Source organism: Nuphar pumila, chromosome 7, assembly GCF_984573655.1.
Source record: "Nuphar pumila chromosome 7, dmNupPumi1.hap1.1, whole genome shotgun sequence".
NCBI classification, from domain to species: Eukaryota; Viridiplantae; Streptophyta; class Magnoliopsida; order Nymphaeales; family Nymphaeaceae; genus Nuphar; species Nuphar pumila.
Genome location: NC_143255.1, coordinates 17,468,167 through 17,491,202, shown reverse-complemented (window position 1 = coordinate 17,491,202; position 23,036 = coordinate 17,468,167). Strand labels below are relative to the sequence as shown.

At 35.9% G+C, this 23,036-nt stretch overlaps 1 protein-coding gene and 1 pseudogene across 1 annotated transcript; both read left to right on the top strand.

Moving 5' to 3' along the window:
• The first annotated feature begins 230 nt into the window (after positions 1 to 230).
• LOC149831328 (ATPase 4, plasma membrane-type-like) lies at positions 231 to 3,789 on the top strand. The gene is made up of 8 exons (XM_090012998.1): positions 231 to 293; positions 402 to 521; positions 682 to 780; positions 1,072 to 1,209; positions 1,557 to 1,691; positions 1,869 to 2,048; positions 3,367 to 3,573; positions 3,655 to 3,789. The coding sequence occupies exons 1-8, from the start codon at positions 231 to 233 to the stop codon at positions 3,787 to 3,789; spliced, it is 1,077 nt and encodes a 358-aa protein (XP_089869124.1).
• Positions 3,790 to 6,697: 2,908 nt separating this feature from the next.
• On the top strand, positions 6,698 to 18,911 carry LOC149831327 (ATPase 8, plasma membrane-type-like; annotated as a pseudogene).
• The last annotated feature ends 4,125 nt before the right edge of the window (positions 18,912 to 23,036 follow it).

Here is a 23,036-nt window from a genome sequence, read left to right as displayed (position 1 = left end):
ACATTGTGAATTCCTGTATCCAAGTGAGGTTGAAAACTTTTTTTCGGTTGCAACTAGCTTTGTAAAATTTTGTGATGCTTAAGATGGGCATAAGCCTCTTTACCATTTTGAGAATCTGAAAGTCCAGGACTTGGGAAGATTGGCATTTTGGTTTAAACGATTAAGTTGTTTCTGTTGCAGGGGTGAGGTGGTGTAGTTGAATTTTGTAGAGGAAGATTGCTTCTTGAGCAATGGAAGACCTGGAGAAACCTCTTCTCGGGCCTGAAAATTTCCACCGAGATGCGATTGACCTGGTACAGATGTTGAAGAACAGAGGAAATCGCAGTGTCGTTTTCCATATTCTAAGTTGATTATGCTGTTAAAGATAAAATTTTATGCTCATGTGGACGAGTGTCTTGCAGGAACGTTTGCCTTTGGAGGAAGTGTTTGAACAACTGAGGACTTCTCGGGTGGGGCTCTCATCAGAAGGTGCTGAGGCTCGTTTGCTAATTTTTGGCCCCAACAAACTTGAGGAGAAACCGGTAGTTCCAGAATGCTATTGCCCCAAATACCTTCTTTTCTTAGTCGCTGTTTTTTTTCTTGTGGTCTAGGCATTTGAATTGAAATTATTCCAGAGATGTTTGAACTAAATAGATTTCAAACTGTAAACATTGATCATACTTTTGATATGATGCACTACAGGAGAACAAATTCTTTAAGTTCCTTAGCTTTATGTGGAACCCTTTGTCGTGGGTTATGGAAGCTGCTGCAGTAATGTCAATTCTCCTTGCTAACGGTGGAGTAAGTTTTCACATAATCCTATATGTTTCTTATTTATAGTCATTCAAATTGTTTTTTTTACTAGACTGGAAAGGATCTACAGCAAAAGAGTTGGCTGCTTTGGTTTAGTGTTTATTGCACCTTTCCATATGAGTAATGAGCTATCAAAAATTGACTGCTCGCTGTTTATAACTGTTTGCATGAGCTCATATACAATGATATGACTTGGCTATTCAAGGTTTTATAAGCTGGTCAAGCAATCGTTGGATGCTCAAGTTCCTTTACTAATGATCAACTTGCATTATGTTTCAGGGAGACCCTCCTGACTGGCAGGACTTTGTGGGAATCATCTGTTTGTTGCTGATAAACTCTACTATTAGCTTTATCGAGGAAAATAATTCTGGGAATGCAGCAGCTTCCCTCATGGCTCGTCTTGCTCCAAAGACCAGGGTTGGTACTTGTTCTGAACTATGATAATCTTTTTCCGTGATTATAATGAATATAGCAATCTGCTGTCTTCTGAAGTAGCACCTATGCAATTGAAACACTATTTTACTGAACACATATGGTATTGGGGATGATTAACGATGCAAGGAGAATCTTTAAATCTTTATTGAAAACTATTACTGTTACATGATCATCTTTTTATGTTTTGGCACTGTGGCCACCATCACAAATTTTCACATAGCAAAACAGCTGAAATAGGTGAGATGGCCATAAGTTTCCTTTTCCAGTTTGTTTCTTTTAAATGTCATTACATGATTGATGTGGGTTGTTATGGCCATTCTTTGGTTCAGGTTCTAAGAGATGGACAATGGCAAGAAAGGGATGCCGCTATTCTGGTACCAGGAGACATAATTAGCATTAAACTCGGGGACATTATCCCAGCAGATGCTCGCCTGCTTGAGGGAGACCCTCTTAAGATTGACCAGGCAAATTATGCTTATGCACTTAAGTTAATTGGAAATTGCTTACTGCAAGATAACTCACCATGTCTATATGGATTGTTTTCCTCAATTTCTTGTACTTAACACTGATGACCATACATTGCCCTTCACTTAAAGTTCCCTTATTTATAATGTAACTTCATTTATGATTTTATGATGTAGTCAGCGTTGACAGGAGAGTCCCTTCCAGTTACAAAGAGGACTGGTAATGAGGTTTATTCTGGTTCAACATGTAAACATGGGGAGATTGAAGCTGTTGTAATTGCTACCGGGGTTCATTCTTTCTTCGGGAAGGCAGCTCATCTCGTTGACACCACGGAAGTTGTTGGACATTTTCAGAAGGTGGGATATGCAGGGCTGTATGACATATTCTTTACATATTAAATCCATTTACTCTATGTACAAGAATTCTAGTAGAAGTCACGTTGTTCTGGGATTGCTCAGCCAGCTATTTCCTAGAGATCAATTTTTCTCAGTTCATCTAAGAAATTAGGTATTGAAGGTCGAAGAATGTGCTTGACCTTGAAATTTGACAATTAGCTATTCTGTTTTGTGATTTCATCAAATGGAGCTGTTTCTAAGACCTTATTAGCTATCTGCAGGTATCATCTTTGTCTAGTTTACAATAAGATCACGTTGCTTTTTGTATTCGTACGGTTCTCCACCCATTATGATTTGTTCAATTCATTAAAGTAACAGGCCAAATACTTTAGGAATTCAAGAAAAAGGAAAAGGATTCATAGCATAAGCATACTTGAGGAATTCTTTTGAAAAATCCATCAACGCCTCAAGAAAAGGGAAAGGATTCATAGCATAAGCATAAGCACAAAGAAACAGAATGTGAATGTTGATTATTGGGATTCATTGATTGATTTGACCTTATAGCAATGACAGGAGCGTTATTATTGGGAATTTTTCTTTAAGGGAATATCTCAGGATATTTCAGAAATTTTTGTTTTTATCTGGAAAGCCTTGGAAAGATATTGGAAAATTAAAAGTTAAACAAGATTATTATAAGTTGGTAGTAGTATGAGATATTGGTAAAATGATTAGTAAGTGATAATAGTCTCCTATTGACGGGACTGAAGAGGGAGCAGCCCTCCTATCCCCATATAAGAGCCTTTCCCTCCTTTGGGTGAATGGTACCATTATGTATTATTCTACATTTTACTATAGTTTAGATGGGAAGTTTGAATGTGGACCCTCTTAAATAAATTTATTCAAAAGAGTACTCTTAAATGACAAGAATGGCCCCTTAAAGACATTTATTTCATTTTGTTTTATCATGATAATTTTATCACATTTAAAAATCATGATAAAAGTGCAACAATATCACAATATATTAGGAGACAATTTTGAAAATCTCACAATATTTTCAGGTTTTTTACGGTTTGTGAATATATAGCAATAATATCAGAAGATTCTCAATATCTCAGTGATATTTGTGACTATGCTTTAAAGTAGTGCCATATAGAAAAGACATTTCCTAAGCCTTCATGGTTTATGATACTAGAATGATAGAGCAGAAACAAAGAAATTTTTGTTCAAATTTAATGCTTAGCCTTATCAATTTCTTTCTGCTTGTCAGTTTCAAGGGAAAGACAAATCTCAGTATAATTGTGTCTGATTTTAGATACTAATATGATTCTTTTTTTACCAGGTTCTTACGGCCATTGGAAACTTCTGTATTTGCTCAATAGCTGTGGGGATGATTCTTGAAATCATAGTAATGTACCCTATCCAACATCGGTCATATAGAAAGGGTATCAACAACCTTCTTGTCCTCTTAATTGGAGGAATTCCTATTGCTATGCCAACTGTGTTGTCTGTAACACTTGCAATTGGTTCTCATAGTCTTTCGCAACAGGTCTAACCCATACACATCCCTTTGTGGTTTAGTTCCATAAGAGGTGGTATATCAACTGATAAAATTATCCTTGTCTAACAGGGTGCCATAACGAAGCGGATGACTGCCATTGAAGAAATGGCTGGAATGGATGTCCTTTGCAGTGATAAAACTGGAACATTAACTTTGAATTGCCTTACAGTTGATAAGAATCTAATTGAGGTTAGGTTCCCTTAAGTTTTTGTTATAATTGGGAGGAACTTTTCTCCAAACTTCTCCTTCTAACTGGCTGACTTTTGTATTTACCACTCTATGATTAAATTATACCTTGTATCTGTAAGCAGTAAGTGCCTTGGAACTTTTGACTTAACTCCTGCCAAGCTCTCCTCATTACCACTAGTTGAAGGGTCATAATGGCCATTGGCATTCTTATATTGATGCCTCATTCATGTTTCAGGGAAAAGAGAGAATCATGACTAGGACATTGTCTTGTAGGTTTTCAACAAAGATATGGATAAAGAAACTGTGATCCTGTTTGCAGCACGAGCAGCAAGGCTTGAGAACCAAGATGCTATTGATACAGCTATTGTCAACATGCTTGCGGACCAAAAGGAGGTAAATGGATCCAATTACCATAAACAACTAATTAACCAACAACCATACTGACTGAAAATATTTGTGTTTCCCCTTCCATATACATATATGCATACACACACATGTTTGCATATTTGGGATTATATTTAGTGCACTCGACCTGGGTGTGCTCTCTAGCACAAGTCATGAATCCAAGTTTTATCTGATGATCTGATCCCATAAATATGTTTGGCATGGTTTCTTTATTAGTCATGTTCTCGAAGAAAAGATTTTTTTTTCAATTATTTTGGGCAGCGTGGACCATTGACTTTTAAATTTCTTAACAATCCTGCTTGCACAACAAATAGGATTATCCAATACATGTTTTTTACTAAATAAATCATGGAGATCATATCATAGGGATTGATCCACAAAAGCATCACATATACAGGGACGTGTGTGTGCAGGTGTGTGCATGCGTCTGTGTGTGTGTATATGTGTGCACGTGTGTGTTTGTGCAAGTGTGGGTGTTAACTTGTTTTATTCTTTTTCTTCTTAAGAAGTGAAAGAAACTGTTCTATTTCTAATGCAGGCACGGGCAAACATCACAGAAGTTCACTTCCTGCCCTTTAATCCTGTTGACAAGCGTACTGCCATAACATATATTGATTCCTATGGATTCTGGCATCGGGCCAGTAAAGGAGCCCCGGAGCAGGTATTCACTGACTAAGCATGCTATAGTTGGATACAGAAAGGCAAATTTATGATAGTATTCCTGAAATATTCAGTTTTTTCTATATCAAGATAGAAGATGTGGATTAAGCAAAAGTGGTTTACTGGAGTTCCAAGTGGTTGTATACTTTCTTTGACTGGTCCTATGAGTAGATGATTCTTTCATATTTATCTTAATCATCAGTAAACTTGCATATATAATCTTCTTGTGCTTCTTCCTATAAGGATTTTGACATCATTTATCCACATAATTTCATTAATTAAGCAATATTTTCCCAATATTATGCATATTTATTTTGTTTCCCCAGTATATATTATAGCATGATTTTGTTCTTTGCTTATAAAGGCTCAATTCCAGCTACTAACCTCCTTCAGAAATCAATCAAAAGTTTGAATATACATCAATCTTTATTTAAAAACACCAACTGATATACAATTCAAAAAAACGAAAGTGTGATGACTGGAAACACTCATTTCATTGTGATTATATTGACTCCATGGAAGTTATTTCTCTATACCTTTTTTTGTAGCCATAGTAAACATTACAATTCCTACAAGTTCATAAAAGTGAAATGATGGTGTTTATATTTCATAGGCAAATTCTACCATGTACACTTTTTGCTTTTTCTCCTATTTTCCTTCCACTTACTAGAAGTGGTTATAATGTGAAGATTGAGTACAGAGCTGCTTAAGTATCCTTTTTGTGCATAAAAATGCACATGTTCATTTATATCTTGCAGTATAGTTCCTAGTACGCCTTTTTCAGTGCACAGTCTCAGTGGAGGAAATTTCAAAAGTTGGAAATACTTGGATTCAGAAATGATCCCATCCACAGGAATACACCTTTTCACGTATTAATTATAGTGCGAGCCTGCCCCGGGTTACCCAGTGGTTAGGACAGTGCCTGATAAGACGTTGGAAGGTGTCTTGGCTGGTATGTGTTCTTTGCTGGCTAGGGCACTCATCAGGGGTTTACTATCTAGGAAGGGGCCCCATTAAGTGATCCCTGTTCCTAGGCAGGTTCCTTATCTTCAAAAGGAAAAAACAAATTGCGTCCATGACAAGTTATGCCTATGTAGAAAAGCACAGATCATCTTGCACAGGGTTGCTTCAGTGTTTTTCTGATAGAATCTGGCCTGTTGTTCATGTTGTCAAATAAACAGCAACTTCTGGGCCTTTCAAATTTCAATAGAGCCTCACTCCCATGTGTTACTTTATTGCAGATCCTAAACTTATGCCAGGAAAAAGATGAAATTGCCGGGAAGGTCCATGCCATCATTGACAAGTTTGCAGAGCGGGGGTTGCGGTCACTTGCAGTTGCCTATCAGGTATAAGAACTGTTAAAAGCACTTAACACTCGAAAAATTTCTCTTGTTTGTATTTTTTTTTTAAATTTGGTGGTTCTCAAGTTTTCAATGGTGAGTTGGTCATCACACTATACTCATGAGAATGGTGGTTGCCCATCAAATAGACATGTCAATTTCTGAAGTTCCTTTTCACTTCCATAAATTATCACTAGTTTGGAAACAAGTAAATGCATTTATAAAGAAAAAAGAAACATCATGCCCAGGTTCATGTGTATGCTTGTGTTTTTTGTGTTCGTGTTTGTGTATGCCTGCATTTGTAGCTTGGGTAAACTTATTTACCATTATCTTTGTCTTTTAATCTCTGAGCATGCTAAAGAAGGGTTCACCTAAAAACACAGATTGTGCCTGAGAAATCAAAAGAAAGTCCTGGAGGTCCATGGACATTCTGTGGGTTGTTGCCGTTGTTTGATCCACCTAGACATGACAGTGCTGAAACAATTCGAAGAGCACTTAGTCTTGGTGTTTGTGTGAAGATGATTACAGGTAAAGTGTTGTAGGTTTGTGATTTGAACTCTTGTATATGCTCAATTTACTTGTATCATATTAATATTTAAATATGAACAGGCAACTGCTAGAAACCCTTTATCTATGTCACACTGACACTTCACTTAGCATGTGTATCCTGTGCTGATACAGCACGACAGTCGGACACTTCATAGATATGACATGATACTTCATGGACACAGGCAAACCAGTTTCATGCAGTCAACATTGTGTCATTAACTTTATCTATCTTTTTTATGATCTTATTTACTTATTTCTTATGAGTTCTTTTTCTTTTAAAATTTGCCATCAATTACATTACATTTCAACTTCAACTTAGTTTCATTAATTGATGTTCATATTATAGTGATTTAGAATTGTTATTTTACTCATACACACAAAATATGTGTGTACAGAAGTGTCCCCGTGTCCTAATTTGAAAATGATCGAATCTTACCAAGCGTATCCATGTTGTATCCCGCTCCTGCATCCATATCCATGTGACATAACCCTTAACATTATGCAAGTCAAATTATTGTCCCATGAATTTAATTCCTGTCAATTGCATTATCTTCAAAAGAATAATGGACTATTAGTTTTCACCCTGGACATTTTTCTTGACATTCACTTTTAAACTTAACCAGTATTTTGACATTCATTCCTACAACTCGATTCCAAAAAAGACATTCATACCTACAACTTTCTTTTTTACCCATAAAATTTACTTTTGGATGGTTAATTACCACTCATAAATGTTGTTAATTGTCAGCCCATCCTTGATTAAATGTCAATCCATTTAATTCTAACTTAATTGGCCTACATTAATATGTAAATGTGTGATTGTAATTTTAACCAATAAATGTTCTCATAATCTTTTAGAGTGCGTATGAATCCTCAGATCTCAAACTCGGATTTTAGATCTGTGGCATTGAAAGGTGAAACACACCCTCTAAAGATTTTCTTACACTTGTGTTTCTTGTGCTTATTTAGGTGATCAGCTGGCAATTGCAAAAGAGACTGGTCGTCGTCTTGGCATGGGAACGAATATGTACCCCTCTTCATCATTGCTAGGACATGATAAAGATGAAAATGAAGTGCTTCCTGTTGATGAGCTTATTGAAAAGGCTGATGGTTTTGCTGGTGTATTTCCTGGTATTTGAATCAGATCGAAATATACATGACATATGGTGTATTTCCTGGTATTTTAATTAGATCATTGAGATATACATGACATATCCTGGACTTCATGTTAAAGCGCTGTTTTTTCATTTCCAATTATCAGAAGGATTTACTATGCTCTTGCTGATACTATTTTATGCTGATCAGAGCACAAGTATGAGATTGTGAAGATCCTTCAAGAGAAGAAGCATATATGTGGAATGACTGGGGATGGTGTTAATGATGCACCAGCTTTGAAGAAGGCGGATATAGGAATTGCTGTAGCAGATGCCACTGATGCTGCTAGGAGTGCAGCTGATATCGTCTTAACAGAGCCTGGTTTGAGTGTCATTATAAGTGCAGTTTTAACTAGTCGGGCCATTTTTCAGAGAATGAAGAATTATACAGTTAAGTGACTACTATATATTTGTTTTATTTCTTCTAACCTGAAAATGTTTCTAATTGCAGTTTCATTTTAATAACTGCAGATATATGCTGTATCTATAACCATCCGTATTGTGGTAAGTTAATCTTGCATTATTTCTATTTATGGATTTTAGAGCTCTTTTTGTGGCAAAACTAATAGGACGACCTGTTGTTGCAGCTCGGTTTTGTGCTTCTTGCATTAATTTGGGAATATGACTTCCCTCCTTTCATGGTTTTGATCATAGCCATTTTGAATGATGGTAATGTTTCTATTTGTTTTTTCTCTTCAAGAAAAGTCTCTTTAGTGATTGTGGCACTTTGAGTTATAACCTTTGTTCATGCTGCATACTTGTTGGAGAATATGGTAATAACATGGCTATGTGTCACAGATGTTGCATGGAAATTTTGCACATATTTACATAAATCAAAGCACCAAAATTATAATTTGTCAACCAGCCATTCAGCTTCCAATGACCCCCATGTTATCTTTCCATCAAGAAACTGCCCAAAACCTTAACAAAGAAGTTTTTGTGTTTCTGTTATGGGAATCTAGACAAGGGGATGTTAGGGTTGTTGGTTTATATTTCAAAATTGTGTAGTTTATGCACCTATTTCATTTATTTACCTAGTCCTAGATTGAAGATAAGAGAAAACTTCACATGGGTTTATATAGAGTAGGGTTTCTTTTATAAACAAGGCTCATTGGGGGCATGTCACTTGAACTTTGGACTTTGGATTTTTGACCTTGGACTTTGGATTTGGATTTGACTTTGGACTTAGATGTGGGTTTAGGTTTCGGTTCAGTCCAGATTGGCTTGATTCATTTCATTTGGTTTGGTTTGGTTTGGTCATGGTCATATTAAATCTTTGACCATCCTTTCTAGTACTTAGGATGTTCGCAGGTCCTTGAGCAACCTTTATATGAGCGTTAACCGACCGATCATTGTTTGACCTAGACCTAGTCGACCTGATTGTTTTAACCGCCTTTGACCATGACCTGGATCATCCAACATCTCTTGCATGTCCCATTAATAGGTAGAATGATTCATAGCTTCCCCTAGTTCTAACCTGTTGACTGTTGACGAGAACCTTGTTTTTGAACATTCTTGATCTTGGTGGGATAATTTTTTCCCTAGTCCTACCTTTTTTGTACATTGATTGTGCCCAACTTATAACATTCGATTGACTAGTTGTTTAACCCATTAAGCCTATTTATTCCTAGTTGTTGAATCCATTTGACCAAAACCTTGTTTTTTAACATTCTTGATCTTAGTAGGATCATTTTTTTGTTAGTCATACGCTTTTTTGCCTGCTGACTGCACTCAACTTGTAACCTTTGGTTGAGTAGCTGTTTGCCCCATTAAGCCTATTTATTCCTAGCCGTTGAACTCATTTAGGGTCACTAATTGCTAGTCGTTGTATCAACCTAGGCCATTTATTCTTGGTCATTGGCATCTATGTAACTGGGACACGCCAAAATGGTTGGCTTACCCATGTCGATACGAGGGTGTGTACCGAACGCAATGCGGGTACTCCATGGGTTGGGTCCCGCACTGCTCCAGGTGATGTCCAACCTTGACCCAAACCATTCTTTTTTTATGTCGATGAAAGGAAGAGGAAAAAGAAGAGGAAGAAGAAGAAAAAGAAAGAGGAGGAAAAAGAAGAAGAAGAAGAAAAAAATAGGAGGAGAAGGAAGAAGAAGACGAAAGAGGAAGAAGAGAAAAAAAGAGTGAGCGAGTGAGAGAGGGTCTCGATGTGGAGAAGAGGGAGAGGAAAGAGAAGGGGGAGCAATAGAGGAGGAAGAAGTAGAAGAGAGAGTGAGAGATACCTTGTTGGAAGGGGTTGTGTGCCTCACCATGGTCTTGCTGCCCAGTGAGTGAAGGAAGAGACTCAGAAAGGGTGGGGTTGTGAAAACTTGCCCTAACCCTCTCTTTACCCTTTTCCTTGGGTCAAGTCTCTCTCTCTTTTTTTCTTCTTTCTAACTTTTAAGACACCTAGCTCAAGAAGCAACCTGGTGTTACCTAAGTCTGACCCATGTCTGAATCAGGCCTAGATCTGATCTAGGGATTCAAACCTAACTATGATCCAAACCTGGTTCTGATCCAGGTCTAAATCAAGCCTGGATCTGATCTAGGTTAAATTCAGAACTGACTCTGATCCAAACTTGGTTATGATTCAAGTCTAAATAAGGCCTGGGTCTAATCCAGGTCTTAATTAAGCCTGGGTCTAATCCAGGTCCAAATCAGGCCTAGATATAAATGACCTGGATCTATTTAAACTTAGGACTGATTTAGACTTGGGTCAAAGCATCCTATATTTGGACTAGACCTAGAACTGTTTTGTTCCAGGTTTGAGTCAAACATGGGTCAAACTCAAGACTGACTTTACATATATATAGACAGAGAGAGAATAGGGATTGTGTTGCTCTATGTTTTGTTAAGTCATCGTCAAACCTGGTTCTGATCCAAACTCAAACTCTTTCCTCTCTCTCTCTCTCTCTCTCTCTATATATATATATATATATATATATATATATATATATATATATATATATATATATATATATATATATATATATATATATATATATATATATATATAGTCGTGCCCCTTACCCTCATTTTTTAAAGTTGTTGTGTCATACCTGCACTCATATTCGTACCCGCACCTGTACCCATATTGAGGTGACATAATTTCTAGTGGTTTGAGATTAGGCCCATATAAACCCAAGTCCCTCCTCTCGTTTCCATCATCATCTTTCAAGCTCTCCTCCTCTCTTCTTTGAGCTCTCTCTCTCTCTCTCTCTTTCTCTCTAGTGATCTTAATCCTTGACTTAATCAAGAGTCTGCCTATTCTAGTCAAGAGATTATTCAAGGTGGCCTGTGTCGAGTTGTTCGATCGCACCCAGTGTAAAGTATGGGCTGACCTTCGCGAGTAGGTGAAAGCTCAATTATATCGAAGAATAATATTGCATGAATACCCATTTCACCAAGGATCTAATCCTAGCTTGGGAAACTATCACTTTAAAGATAGTGTGTCCAACGCTTGCCTCCGAGCCTAACTTCAATCGAGGTCAATTGCCACATCCACTCAATTTCCCAACAAGAGCACCAGGGATGCTTTTGAGTGGATTTAAAGTGGACCCAACAACATTATAAAAACCAATATTTGCAACCACCCCGCCCTGCCGGCACATGCTAAGGATCTAGCATGCATGTTATATGTCATTGTATATGTTATATGTCATTGTAATGAAATTAAAAAGCCTTCACACACCTCAAACAAGAGGCACAAACACAAGTGATTTAAAGCACACAAAGCCACTAAGGGCTTATGAAGAACACAAACACAAAGTGCACATGCACAAGTCCACTATGAGACAATAAAAAAATCACAAAGGCTTATACAAGTACAAAATTGCATACAATATCAAAATAAAGACGACACTTGAAAAATAATGATTTTATTCATCAAGGAGCTTCATAAAAGCTTAACAATACAAGGGGCTTTAAGCCCTTATTTATAGACAAGAAGAGGCCAAAAGGGAGCCTCCAAAATAGGTGTTGGGAGGCTCCCAACGACCGTTGTGAGTGCTCCCAACGACCGTTGCGATTACTCCCAATGACTATGGAGGCATTCACAATAATGCCCTTACACAAAGAGAAAAATACAAAAAATAATAAAAAAAGAAAAATAAAGAAAAACCTTTTTTCTAAATGAAAGAATTACCCTTATACAAAATAACCAAAACGCCCTTTGTGGGCAACATAATATATATATATATATATATATATATATTATATATATATATATATATATATATATGGAATCATACATATAACTTAACACCCTCCTCAAACTTACGGTGATGTAACCGAAAGTTTGCAAATACAAAAGAACCCATGTCTTTAAATGTCTTCATAGTCTTCGTCAAGTTTCTTCATTAGTTCCTTCCATTGAAGGTTGTATATAATCTTCAATATTTTTGTCAATCATTTGCTCTAAAGGATCTTCAATACCATCATTTCTTTGAGAACCTATAAATAGAACTAGCCAAATATCCCAACTATACAAAAGAACATATATATCACAAAAAAACAAAGAAGATTTTAAAAATATTATTTGTTTAAAATATACTGCTATATATTATGGAGAGAGAATGGTCGAACATTTCAATACAATATATATACAAAACAAGTATTAAGACAAAATATCTTTTTAGGAGAGTTTGTCCACAAAAAATTTACAACTCAAGCACATATTATCAAGAGAAGAAAAACAATCAATAAGTTTAAAAACAGTTTTGAAAAAATTGAAAACATATATAAGATGATCATACTTCAAAGGAATCTAATTTAGAAGAATGTAATCACAAAATCAACACATATTTCAAGGAAACATAAATACTGATAGGAGAATTTGAGCACAAAAGCACATGTTATTAAATAATCATGCATGCAAAATATCTCAACACTTCAAAATGAGAAAGTAAATCATAAAAACATACTAAGCAAACTCCACAATCATTCATAAGATGTTAAAACTCAAAAACAGCCAGCAACAAATGGGAGTTAACTTCATGCGTTCAAGATAATTTAATAACAAATATTCATAAAAGGGTCTTTTAAAAAAGTAGCCATTTTCACAAAATTCAAAAATCCCACATATAAAAAATCAAGAGAAATGATACTTTGCAACAATGAAAAACATAGATCAACAATTATATCAATCAATATAAATACAAAGGTGACACTTTAATGTCTCAAAGAGATGCAAAGACATGCATTATTCAAATTCAATACACATATATATCTGTCACGAAAAGCACATTAATGCATAAAAGGCATGAAATATGGATTTTCAAACAACATCAATACCATGAATAAATAACCCACAAAGGAGTTTAAATCATAAAATTCCTCTGAGGAGAATAAATTACTCAGATATATTTCCTTTTAAAAATGAATCATTTTTTTACACAATGAAAGATACAATAAATGATTCAGATCATTCAATAAAACTTAAGAAAAGACAAATATGACAAACATGGATCAATCAAATATTATATTTTAGAAGCAATATTAACCATACAACTAATGCATATATGAATGAACCATGCAATAGTTTAGAATCAATGAAAAAGTTACTTATAGACCAATTACAAGAAAACCTTTCAAGAGAAAATAACTTACAAAAAAATATAAAGAGAGTTAAATCCCACAAATATCAAGAAATCATATTTTGCAAACCTCAACAATAGTTCGACCACCACAAACAATCACCTCACTAGACCTCCAAACCTCAAAATTCAAGTGTATCATCTACTAAAACAAGAGCTCAATACAAATGTCATTCGTTACTAAACTAATGGCCATGCACCAACAAACTAGTAATCGAAACTGATCACAAATGTCAACAATAATCATTTATGTGACCATGCACTGGCAATACAGGCTCCCTGACAATACAAACCAGCTACAACCACAAGAGGTGCATATACCTCACCTCACAAATGATTGTAATACTGCAAATAACATCAATGGATGCACATAACACCACATTAAAAAGCATCTCTTGTCTACATAAAACGACACTTAAATAAGAGGCATAATAGGAGGAAACACATGAGGTAAGAGAGCTTGTAATGAAAACAAATTAATGTCACCAAGAAGAATAGAAAAAAAATTTACAAATCAAGGTAGAGAATCTAGAGATATTAAATTTTATAAACTTTTGAAACACCATAGTTTCAAAAAATAAATATCCATCACAGATAAATATAATTATAAGCATCCATAATAATAATGACCACATATACAAATGAGTGATACAACACACTCACGAAACTAAAGATCAAACAATCGTCAGTTAGAGCCAAACTATAAGCCGACAATTTAAACTGACAAAACTAAGGTGCACATAACTCACCCCAACAAACAACTCTAGTTCAACAAAAACAAAATCAACTATCAATCAGATCTAAGACAAGTGTCAACATGACACCCATAAACATTGATAAGTACAGACTTATAAGATGACTTGAATTGCACACATAACTCACCTCAACGGTTAACTCTGACCCAATAACAATAAGGCCAAAAAGAAATGATGCATCATATAAAATACTATGATGAACAAAACAAATGCTATAAGAAAACAATAAATACTCACATAAATCAATTTCCAAACAAGTGAGTTCATATATAACCGATTTGAAAAAACAAAGTTTCAAATCAAATCCAATAAAGGTAGATGGAAACTTAGAATGAATATAGTGCAGTCATATCTACAACAAGATATCAATTGATGTAATCATATGCATGGTCAATATAAGCAAGCTATATAGAGAGATAGCTCAATCTAGATTACAAGTCTACTATGAGACAACGACATATAACATTAAAGAGGGCCAAAACATATATAGAGATTCTCAAAGATCCATATAAAAAACCAAGAGCATACACAAGTACAACTAATCATGAATACTTACAAAGAAATAAAAAAATCATTTATATGCAATAATCTTAATAACTTAAAGCCACATATCCTATACAAAAGCTATAAAGCATTACATAAGATATGCATAGGAACATATTTAGGCATATATGCAAGTGATAGATTAATCTAATGCAAGATATATGAGAAGTAACATATGATATGTGATATAATTATCCACAAGGTATGATCACAAAGGCCACTAAGAGTACATAAAATCCACTATAATATAAAAATTTATAAATGACAAGAGCCTTCAATCAAGAACAAAAGTGTCCACCAAATATCCAAGTGGACAAGCACAAGTGTCCACTAGGGGGATATCAACAAAGCCCACAAAAGGGCATCCACAAGAAGGCTCAAAATAAATATTTGATTCATTCAACAAAATGCAAGAAGCATGAAAAACATATAATCATAGTAATTAGAATCTTTAAGAAACCACATGCTTACTTAGAACATAATTTTTGATATATTATAAGAATATGCACAAATAATCATAAAGATACTAACATACCCAAAATAAAATTTCAATTAACATGCTTATGGAAGATCCAATAAAACAATAACTCATTTAAAAAGCACCACATAGATTTCAAAGAACATGCTTTGACATATGCATGAAGTTACCAATAATCATAAAAGTGTTAAAATTTTCAAAATAAATATATATACTTTGAATGAACACAACCTTTAATTCCAATTGATTTAAAAAAACACTTTTTTCTTACCCAAGAAATAACCATAATATTTCAAACAAATTTTAAAAAATATATCATAAATACCTTTTAAAGATTTAACAAGATATACATACCGAAATCTGAGAGCCTCAAGTCTAAGTCATATATCAAACCAAATTTTCCTTTCTAAGCACAAACTCGAACAAGATACCAAGAACAAGAATCCCTTGCTCTAATACCATGTAATGAAATTAAGAAGTCTTCACACACCTCAAACAAGAGGCACAAACACACACAAACACAAGTGATTCAAAGCACACAAAGCCACTAAGGGCTTATGAAGAACACAAACACAAAGTGCACATGCACAAGTCCACTATGGGACAATCTAAAAAGCACTAAGGCTTACACAAGTGCAAGAGTGCATACAATATCAAAAGAGAGACAACACTTAAAAAATAATGAATTTATTCATCAAGGAGCTTCATAGAAGCTTAACAATACAAAGAACTTTAAGCCCTTATTTATAGACAAGAAGAGGCCAAAAGGGAGTTGAGAGTACTCCCAATGACTATGGAGGCATTGACAATAATGCCCTTACACAAAGAGAAAAAAAATAAAAACTAATAGAAAAAAGAAAAATAAAGAAAAACTTATTTTCTAAATGATAGAATTACCCTTATACAAAATGACCAAAATGCCCCTGGAATGCCACATAAATTACATTATTAATTATAGTTATATATACATATATATTCTATATATATATGGAATCATACATATAACTTAACAATCATATAGTCACATATAAGCCTAGAAGTACATGGTTTTATCATGAGGATTATTTCCTGCTGCAGCATGAGTACTTTGTCCTTTTAAGCTGCCAATTCCTCGCCACTCTATCTGCTAATGCATGGTGACTGGTGCCTGTTTTTTCATCTTCCTTCAGTTCAATACAAGATGCCCATAGTTTTCCACTATAACTAGTAGCAGCCAGTTGTTGCTATCACATTGTTCAGGAATATTTGATGGCTGTTTTTCCAAGTTCTTTCCATTCATCACTATATGAAAATATGTTAGATGAATGAACATTAGCTGTCATATTGTTAATACTGCAGACTGTAACCAATCCTTGTGCCATAATTTTTATCAGGGACTATCATGACTATATCGAAAGACCGTGTGAAACCATCTCCCAATCCAGACAGTTGGAAATTAAATGAGATCTTTGCTACAGGAATTGTCATTGGAACTTACCTTGCACTTATTACCGTGCTCTTTTACTGGGCTATTACAAGCACCGCTTTCTTTGAGGTATCAGTCATTGTAAAAAGTATATTATCAACTATTGTGCTTGGAGAAATTTCTGTCGATTCTGTTATTTTCTTATTTACATATTTGTTTTCTTGACTCGATTTTTCCTTTTTAAGACTCATTTCCATGTGCGGTCTCTACAAGATAACACTGAAGAGATTTCAGCTGCCATATATCTTCAAGTTAGCATTATCAGCCAGGCTCTTATCTTTGTGACCCGTAGTCGAGGTTGGTCATTTATGGAGAGGCCTGGGGTTCTCTTAATGTGTGCATTTATGGTGGCCCAACTGGTAATTTTCCAAATTCCAATGTGCATGATCCATGTTGGTTTTTATTTACAGTAGTACAGAGCTTTAATCTCTTCAAGTGAAAACCGAAATCCTTTAGAGTACATCATCATGTTTACCCTTCATCAATTCATGCAAAAAATTCCAAGTTATTCTCATCTATATTTTGATTGTGGGGTTGCTGCTGTCTATCTAATTTCAAATTGTATCCTCAATACTTGACATGTCCATATGTAGTTAACAACACAACAAATTAGTCAAAAATGCCAGGCATGGTTCCAACTGCCTTCAATATGCTAGTGCAGTCAAGTGACCGTAGAAAAGCTGATGCAGCAAGTTCCACCCTTTACTAGCACAGGCTTTTTCCGGCTTCAGTTCCCTAAGGAGAAGATCATAGAGCACACCCTTCAACTGGGGATGCAAATGGACCAGATCCAGGTAGACAATTAGCTGATTGTTGGCTGTTCCGACCCAATTTGGATCCGACTTTTTTATGCATTTAGCTGATCCGAATCCCAGCCGTTTGCATCCCTACCTTCAACCTCACAAACCTAGCCCCATTTTCTGAATGAGTTTCCTGCTGAAAATAGTGGGTTAGTATAATTTACAGATACTTAATGTGTTATTTTCTGAATGTGTTATTTAAAGATACTTAAGCAAATATAATGTTGACAGCTGTAAGCAAGTGATTTTGGTTTGGCAATTGATTGACTAACTGATATCAGCTTCCAACACTCCCGTGTGTTTATCGTTACATTTTGTGGCTTTTGCAGGTTGCTACACTAATTGCAGTTTATGCACATATTGGTTTTGCTTCACTTAGTGGCATTGGTTGGGGCTGGGCTGGTGTTATATGGATTTACAGTGTGATCTTTTATGCACCTTTGGACATTATTAAGTTCACCATTCGTTATTGTTTGAGTGGAGAGGCTTGGACTCCTCTGTTTGAAAGAAAGGTATCTTTATTGTGCTTCAAAATTTCTTTTTCTCAGATTTCTTTTTATTTACATGGTGTTTTCCTTTATCGTGTTAGTTTTATTATTCTGCAACTTGAGGCAAAAATTGCATTTGATTATTATTTTTTTTTCTCTGAAATGAATGAATGTTTTATTTAGATGGATGATTGGTGCATCTACCACAGTTTATATATTGTGATGCATGCACATTTTTCAACATTTGATTCTTTGCTTTATTTACTTCTTGCTCAGACTGCATTTACTTCTAAGAAAGATTATGGGAAGGAAGACAGAGAAGTTAAGTGGGCAATTTCACAGAGATCTTTATATGGATTAATTCCTTCTGAAGTGGAGACCAATGTCAATAGGCATTCTTGCTCAACATTAATTGCTGAACAGGCTAGGCGGCGTGCTGAAATAGCCAGGTAATTATCATTTATTGTTTTCCCATATGTTTATGACTTATTTCTAAGGGATTCATCATTGTCAGATAATCTCTTTTCTTTTAAAAAAACATGAACAAAATCAAAGAAATGCTGCAAGTCCAATTACACACCAGATGCAGTGGCAAATTTTATTTGCTTGGGTAAATGCATAGCTCTGTAATTTTCATAAATTTTAAGGCAGTCCAGCGTATCCATTTCTGAAGAAACTCACAGGTTTCTCTCCTTCAGTTACAAAATGTTGCTTATTTTAAACGTTTTCATATATACTAAACCCTAAGTTAGGGAGGTGCTCGTCGTTCTTTGAGACAAAAGACAGCTGATTTTGAATTATGGTGGAATTTGCAGGTTGAGAGAGCTGCTTACATTAAGAGGGCACGTAGAATCTGTTGTTAGGTTGAAGAATTTGGACATAAGTACAATTCAAGGAGCTTATACTGTTTGAAACTGTCAGTGAGGCACTTGTTTGGTTTATGAAACTCTTATAGTTATAGCTTCAGGATCCTTGAGCATGCCAGATAGTGCAGAGTGATGCATCTCAAGGCTAATGGACAACGATCAATAGGATGATTGGACATGGTGGCGATGAGATTCACTTTATCTTTATGCAGCCAGAACTGTATTCAGCTCTCAGAATTCATTGAGTCTTCGGCAAGTTACAATTCTGTTTCAGTTCTTTCATTTTTCATTTTGCAGGTAGTTTCCATTTTTTGGGTATCCATTTTGCTGTAATTTTTGTTAAATGATATGACTACGAGCTAATTACAATAAATGTTGTGCGCTTTGCAAATCTCTACTTTTGGTAAACCTGTACCGAGATTCAGGTTGAGTCTTATTTAGGCACGGAGGAATCTGATGAGTATTGTATCTTTTAGACAGGTAATGCATCAAGGATCATTTGGTTTGTATCATAAAAAGGCATGAAATTCTTTTGGATTCCCACCCCGTCCCACCAAACACCACTCCCCAAACCCAGAAATGTGGACATCCAAAACACATTATTTGCCAAAGTTAATAAGGCTCTCTTCAGAGAGTGGACATTTCAATGGGAGGACTCCGCAATCTTATGCAGCTTATGTAGGTAAGGCTGTGAGCTGATATCCCAGGGCGTTATATCCCTATCAAGGAATGAAATCCAATTATCATTGAAGTCTGGTCCCTTTATATAACCGTTAGTCAAGCTTTCAATCAACTCCCAGAAGGCATTTATGTATTGTGCCATGAAGTATCTCATGGAAAGAAGTTCATGTTAGGCTCCTCATCTGTTTTCTTTCAGAAACAAGAGAAACAAACAACAAAAATGTCATTTCATATTCTTAATTAATCTACAAGTAATGCCATTTAATTTGCAGTTTGGCAAGAGAGAGTAAAATAATGCCTCTGGACCTTTAGCAGTTTTGACCATTAACCATTGGAGGCAGTCAAAAACCGCTTCAAAAAAAGAATTCTGCAAATCGCCCAGCGTGCACTGTTTGCATAAAAGGGATTTTCATGCGAATTTCCTTTCCCTGTCTTCCCCCATCCCCCATTCGTATCACATAAATGATATGTAGCTCTTTGGAGCTTGGTTCATTAACTTACCAAGCCCAGTTCAATAACGCAAGTTGGTGGAGTAGCCAACTTCAAATGCTTCGGTGTAGTTACTGCTAGGGTGGAGCCAGGAATTTAGGCCAGGGTGGGCACAAGTGCATAGTAACTCGGGAATCAGCTTGTCCACTATTGAATCGTTAACATAGACTAATTGGGAAACGATTTTTGGATGCATTTTCTAACGTGTGAACGTGTGCAAATGGCAAAATCTAAACTAACAAAGTGATGCATGACCTTATAAGAAATCGAGAGAGAGAGAGAGATAGGTATACTTCACGGCTCAGCCTGCACAGAAAAAGAAAGAGAGAGAAAGGGAGAAGCACAAAGGCTGGGGCGGCTGAACAACCACACCACCGAGTCCTAATTCCTTTATATAAAAACAATTTTACAATATTACAAAAATGCCATTAATGAACGTCAATTGCATAGTAACGAAGGATTGATGTGTGTATGGATCTGGATCCAAATCCAGATTCATACACATGCTCTATTTTAACAACCTCCCTCAAGTTGTACATGGTCTTGGAGCACGTACAACTTGCTCTTCAATAGCCAAAATTGACCCGATGTTAACCCTTTGGTAAACAAGTTTGCCACTTGATATCTCTTTCATCTCAACTTTCTGCCGTATAAAATGTTGATCAATCTCAATATGCTTTGTTCTGCTATGTTGGACAGGATTACACACAATGTTTATTGTGCTTTGATTGTCGCATAGAAAAAATGATCGAATAATTGTCTCCCCAAGATCACTCAATAAGTGTCTAATCCATGTAACTTCTGTCATGCCTGCAGCCATCGACTTGTATTCAGCCTCTGTACTCGATCGTGCCACTGCCTTTTGTTTTCTACTGCTCCAAGACACTAAATTGTGTCCAATATATACACAATATCCAGAGACAGATCGTCTCTCATCTGGGTCTCCTGCCCAGTCTGTGTAAGTATAAGTGATGAGTCCATGTCCTTTATGTAGGTTATCATTCTTGCGATAAACAAGCCTGTCTCCAATAGTTCCTTTTAAATAGCGTAGAATGCGCTTCACTGCTTCCATATGACCTTCCGTTGGAGCATGCATAAACTGAGATACCTGATTGACAACATAAACTATATCAGGTCTGGTAAAGGTCAAATATTGCAGCATCCCCACGAGACTTCTATACATTGTAGGGTTGACACAAAGATGGCCATCTTCAGAGCTCAGCCTTTGATGTAATACACTCAGAGTGTTGACTGATTTGCAAATTGGTCATCCAGGCTCTTTCCAGGAGATCAAAGGTGTATTTCTGTTGCATGAGTGTCAATGTGTTTTTTGTCTGTCAACTTCCACACCAAGGAAGTACCTCAACTCCCCTAAATCTTTCATCTTAAAAGTTTTCATTAAAAACCGCTTCACGTCTTGCACATGATTATTTGAACTCTCAGTGATCACAATGTCATCAACATATATAAGAAGAAGTGTAACGATGTCTGCCTTTTGGTAAATAAAGAGCGAGTGATCCAGAGAGCATCTTCTAAAATCATAGCCTTGAATTTGCATAGAGAAACTTTCAAACTAAGAACGGGACGCCTGTTTCAACTCATACAAAGATTTCCTTAGTTTGCACACCCAGGCAGTACGATCCTTCTCGGCATACCCAGGAGGTTGCTCCATATATACTTTCTCCTTTAAAGTTTCATGTAAAAATGCATTTTTAACATCCATCTGGCCAAGCCTCTATCCTCGATCGACTGCTAGTGATATGATGACATGAATTGTACCCATTTTGACTATCGGACTAAAAGTTTCATCGTAATCTTCACCATATTGTTGTGTGAATCCCCGAGCAACGAGTTGTGTCTTATATCTGTCAATACTTCCTTCGGGCTTATACTTTGTTTTATATACCCATTTTGAGCCAACTACATTCTTTCCTTCTAGCCAAGGTACTATTTCCCAAGTTTGGCACTCATGAAGTGCTTTCATTTCTTCATTCATAGCCTCAATTCAATGACGGAGCTTGATTAAAACAAGTTGGTTCATCCTGTTTTGTGAGCTGAGACATAAACAACTGAAAATCAATGAAAAAGGTCTCATAACTCACCCATCGCTGAATAGGATGCCTAATGCATGACGGCCTTTGAACCGGATCATTAGCGATGCTTTCCACAATCCTCGACCATGTATTTTTGTCCCTTCTAGTGAATATCTGTCCAAAGAAGCGTTCAACTAGGGTTGGCTCAACTGGAGATGGTTCAACATGCATCTGTGAGTCATCTAACTCTTTACTCAAGCCAAAGGAAGGACAATTCGCATGACAGGTTTCTCCTGTATTAGCAAAAAGGTTTGCGCTCATCCATGGATTATAAACATCTACTTCTCGAGATGACAACTCTTCGGTGTCATTGATCTGAAAATTTTGCTCATCAAAAACAATATTTTTGGAGGTCCTAATACGTTTTGCAGTAGGATCATAGCATCGATAGCCTTTGCATTCATCCGCATACCCAACAAATATGCACTTAGCGGCCTTGTCTTGAAACTTATTTCGAAGAGATGAATCAATATGTACATAGCATACACAACAAAAAAAATGCAGTTCATCACAAGAGGGATGTTGCCCAAATAAAGTATAATAGGGAGATTTTCGATCTAGAAGTGCCATAAAAATACGATTTATGACATGAACAGATGTGTGAAAAACTTTTGTCCAGAGATTAATGGGCACATTGCTATCATATAACATGCTCATCGCACTCTCGATAATATGCTTGTGTTTCCTCTCCGCAACCCCATTTTGTTGATGTGTACGAGGGCAAGAAACCTGTCGACTTATTCCTTTATCCCGAAAAAAGGCAATAAACTCGTTCGATGAATACTCTCCTCCACCATCACATTGTAAATGCACAATATCACAAGAAAACTTTGTTTTGACCATCGAATGGAATTCCCGAAATATTTGAAAAACTTCATGCTTATGTTTTAAGAAATATATCCAAGTAT

Bases quoted from the DNA above. Each gene is read 5' to 3' on its own strand.
- LOC149831328 (XM_090012998.1), top strand. From the start codon at position 231: ATGGAAGACCTGGAGAAACCTCTTCTCGGGCCTGAAAATTTCCACCGA. The intron at 522-681 runs GTAGTTCCAGAA...GATGCACTACAG, and splicing joins ACAAACTTGAGGAGAAACCG to GAGAACAAATTCTTTAAGTT. The intron at 3,574-3,654 runs GTCTAACCCATA...CTTGTCTAACAG, and splicing joins CTCATAGTCTTTCGCAACAG to GGTGCCATAACGAAGCGGAT.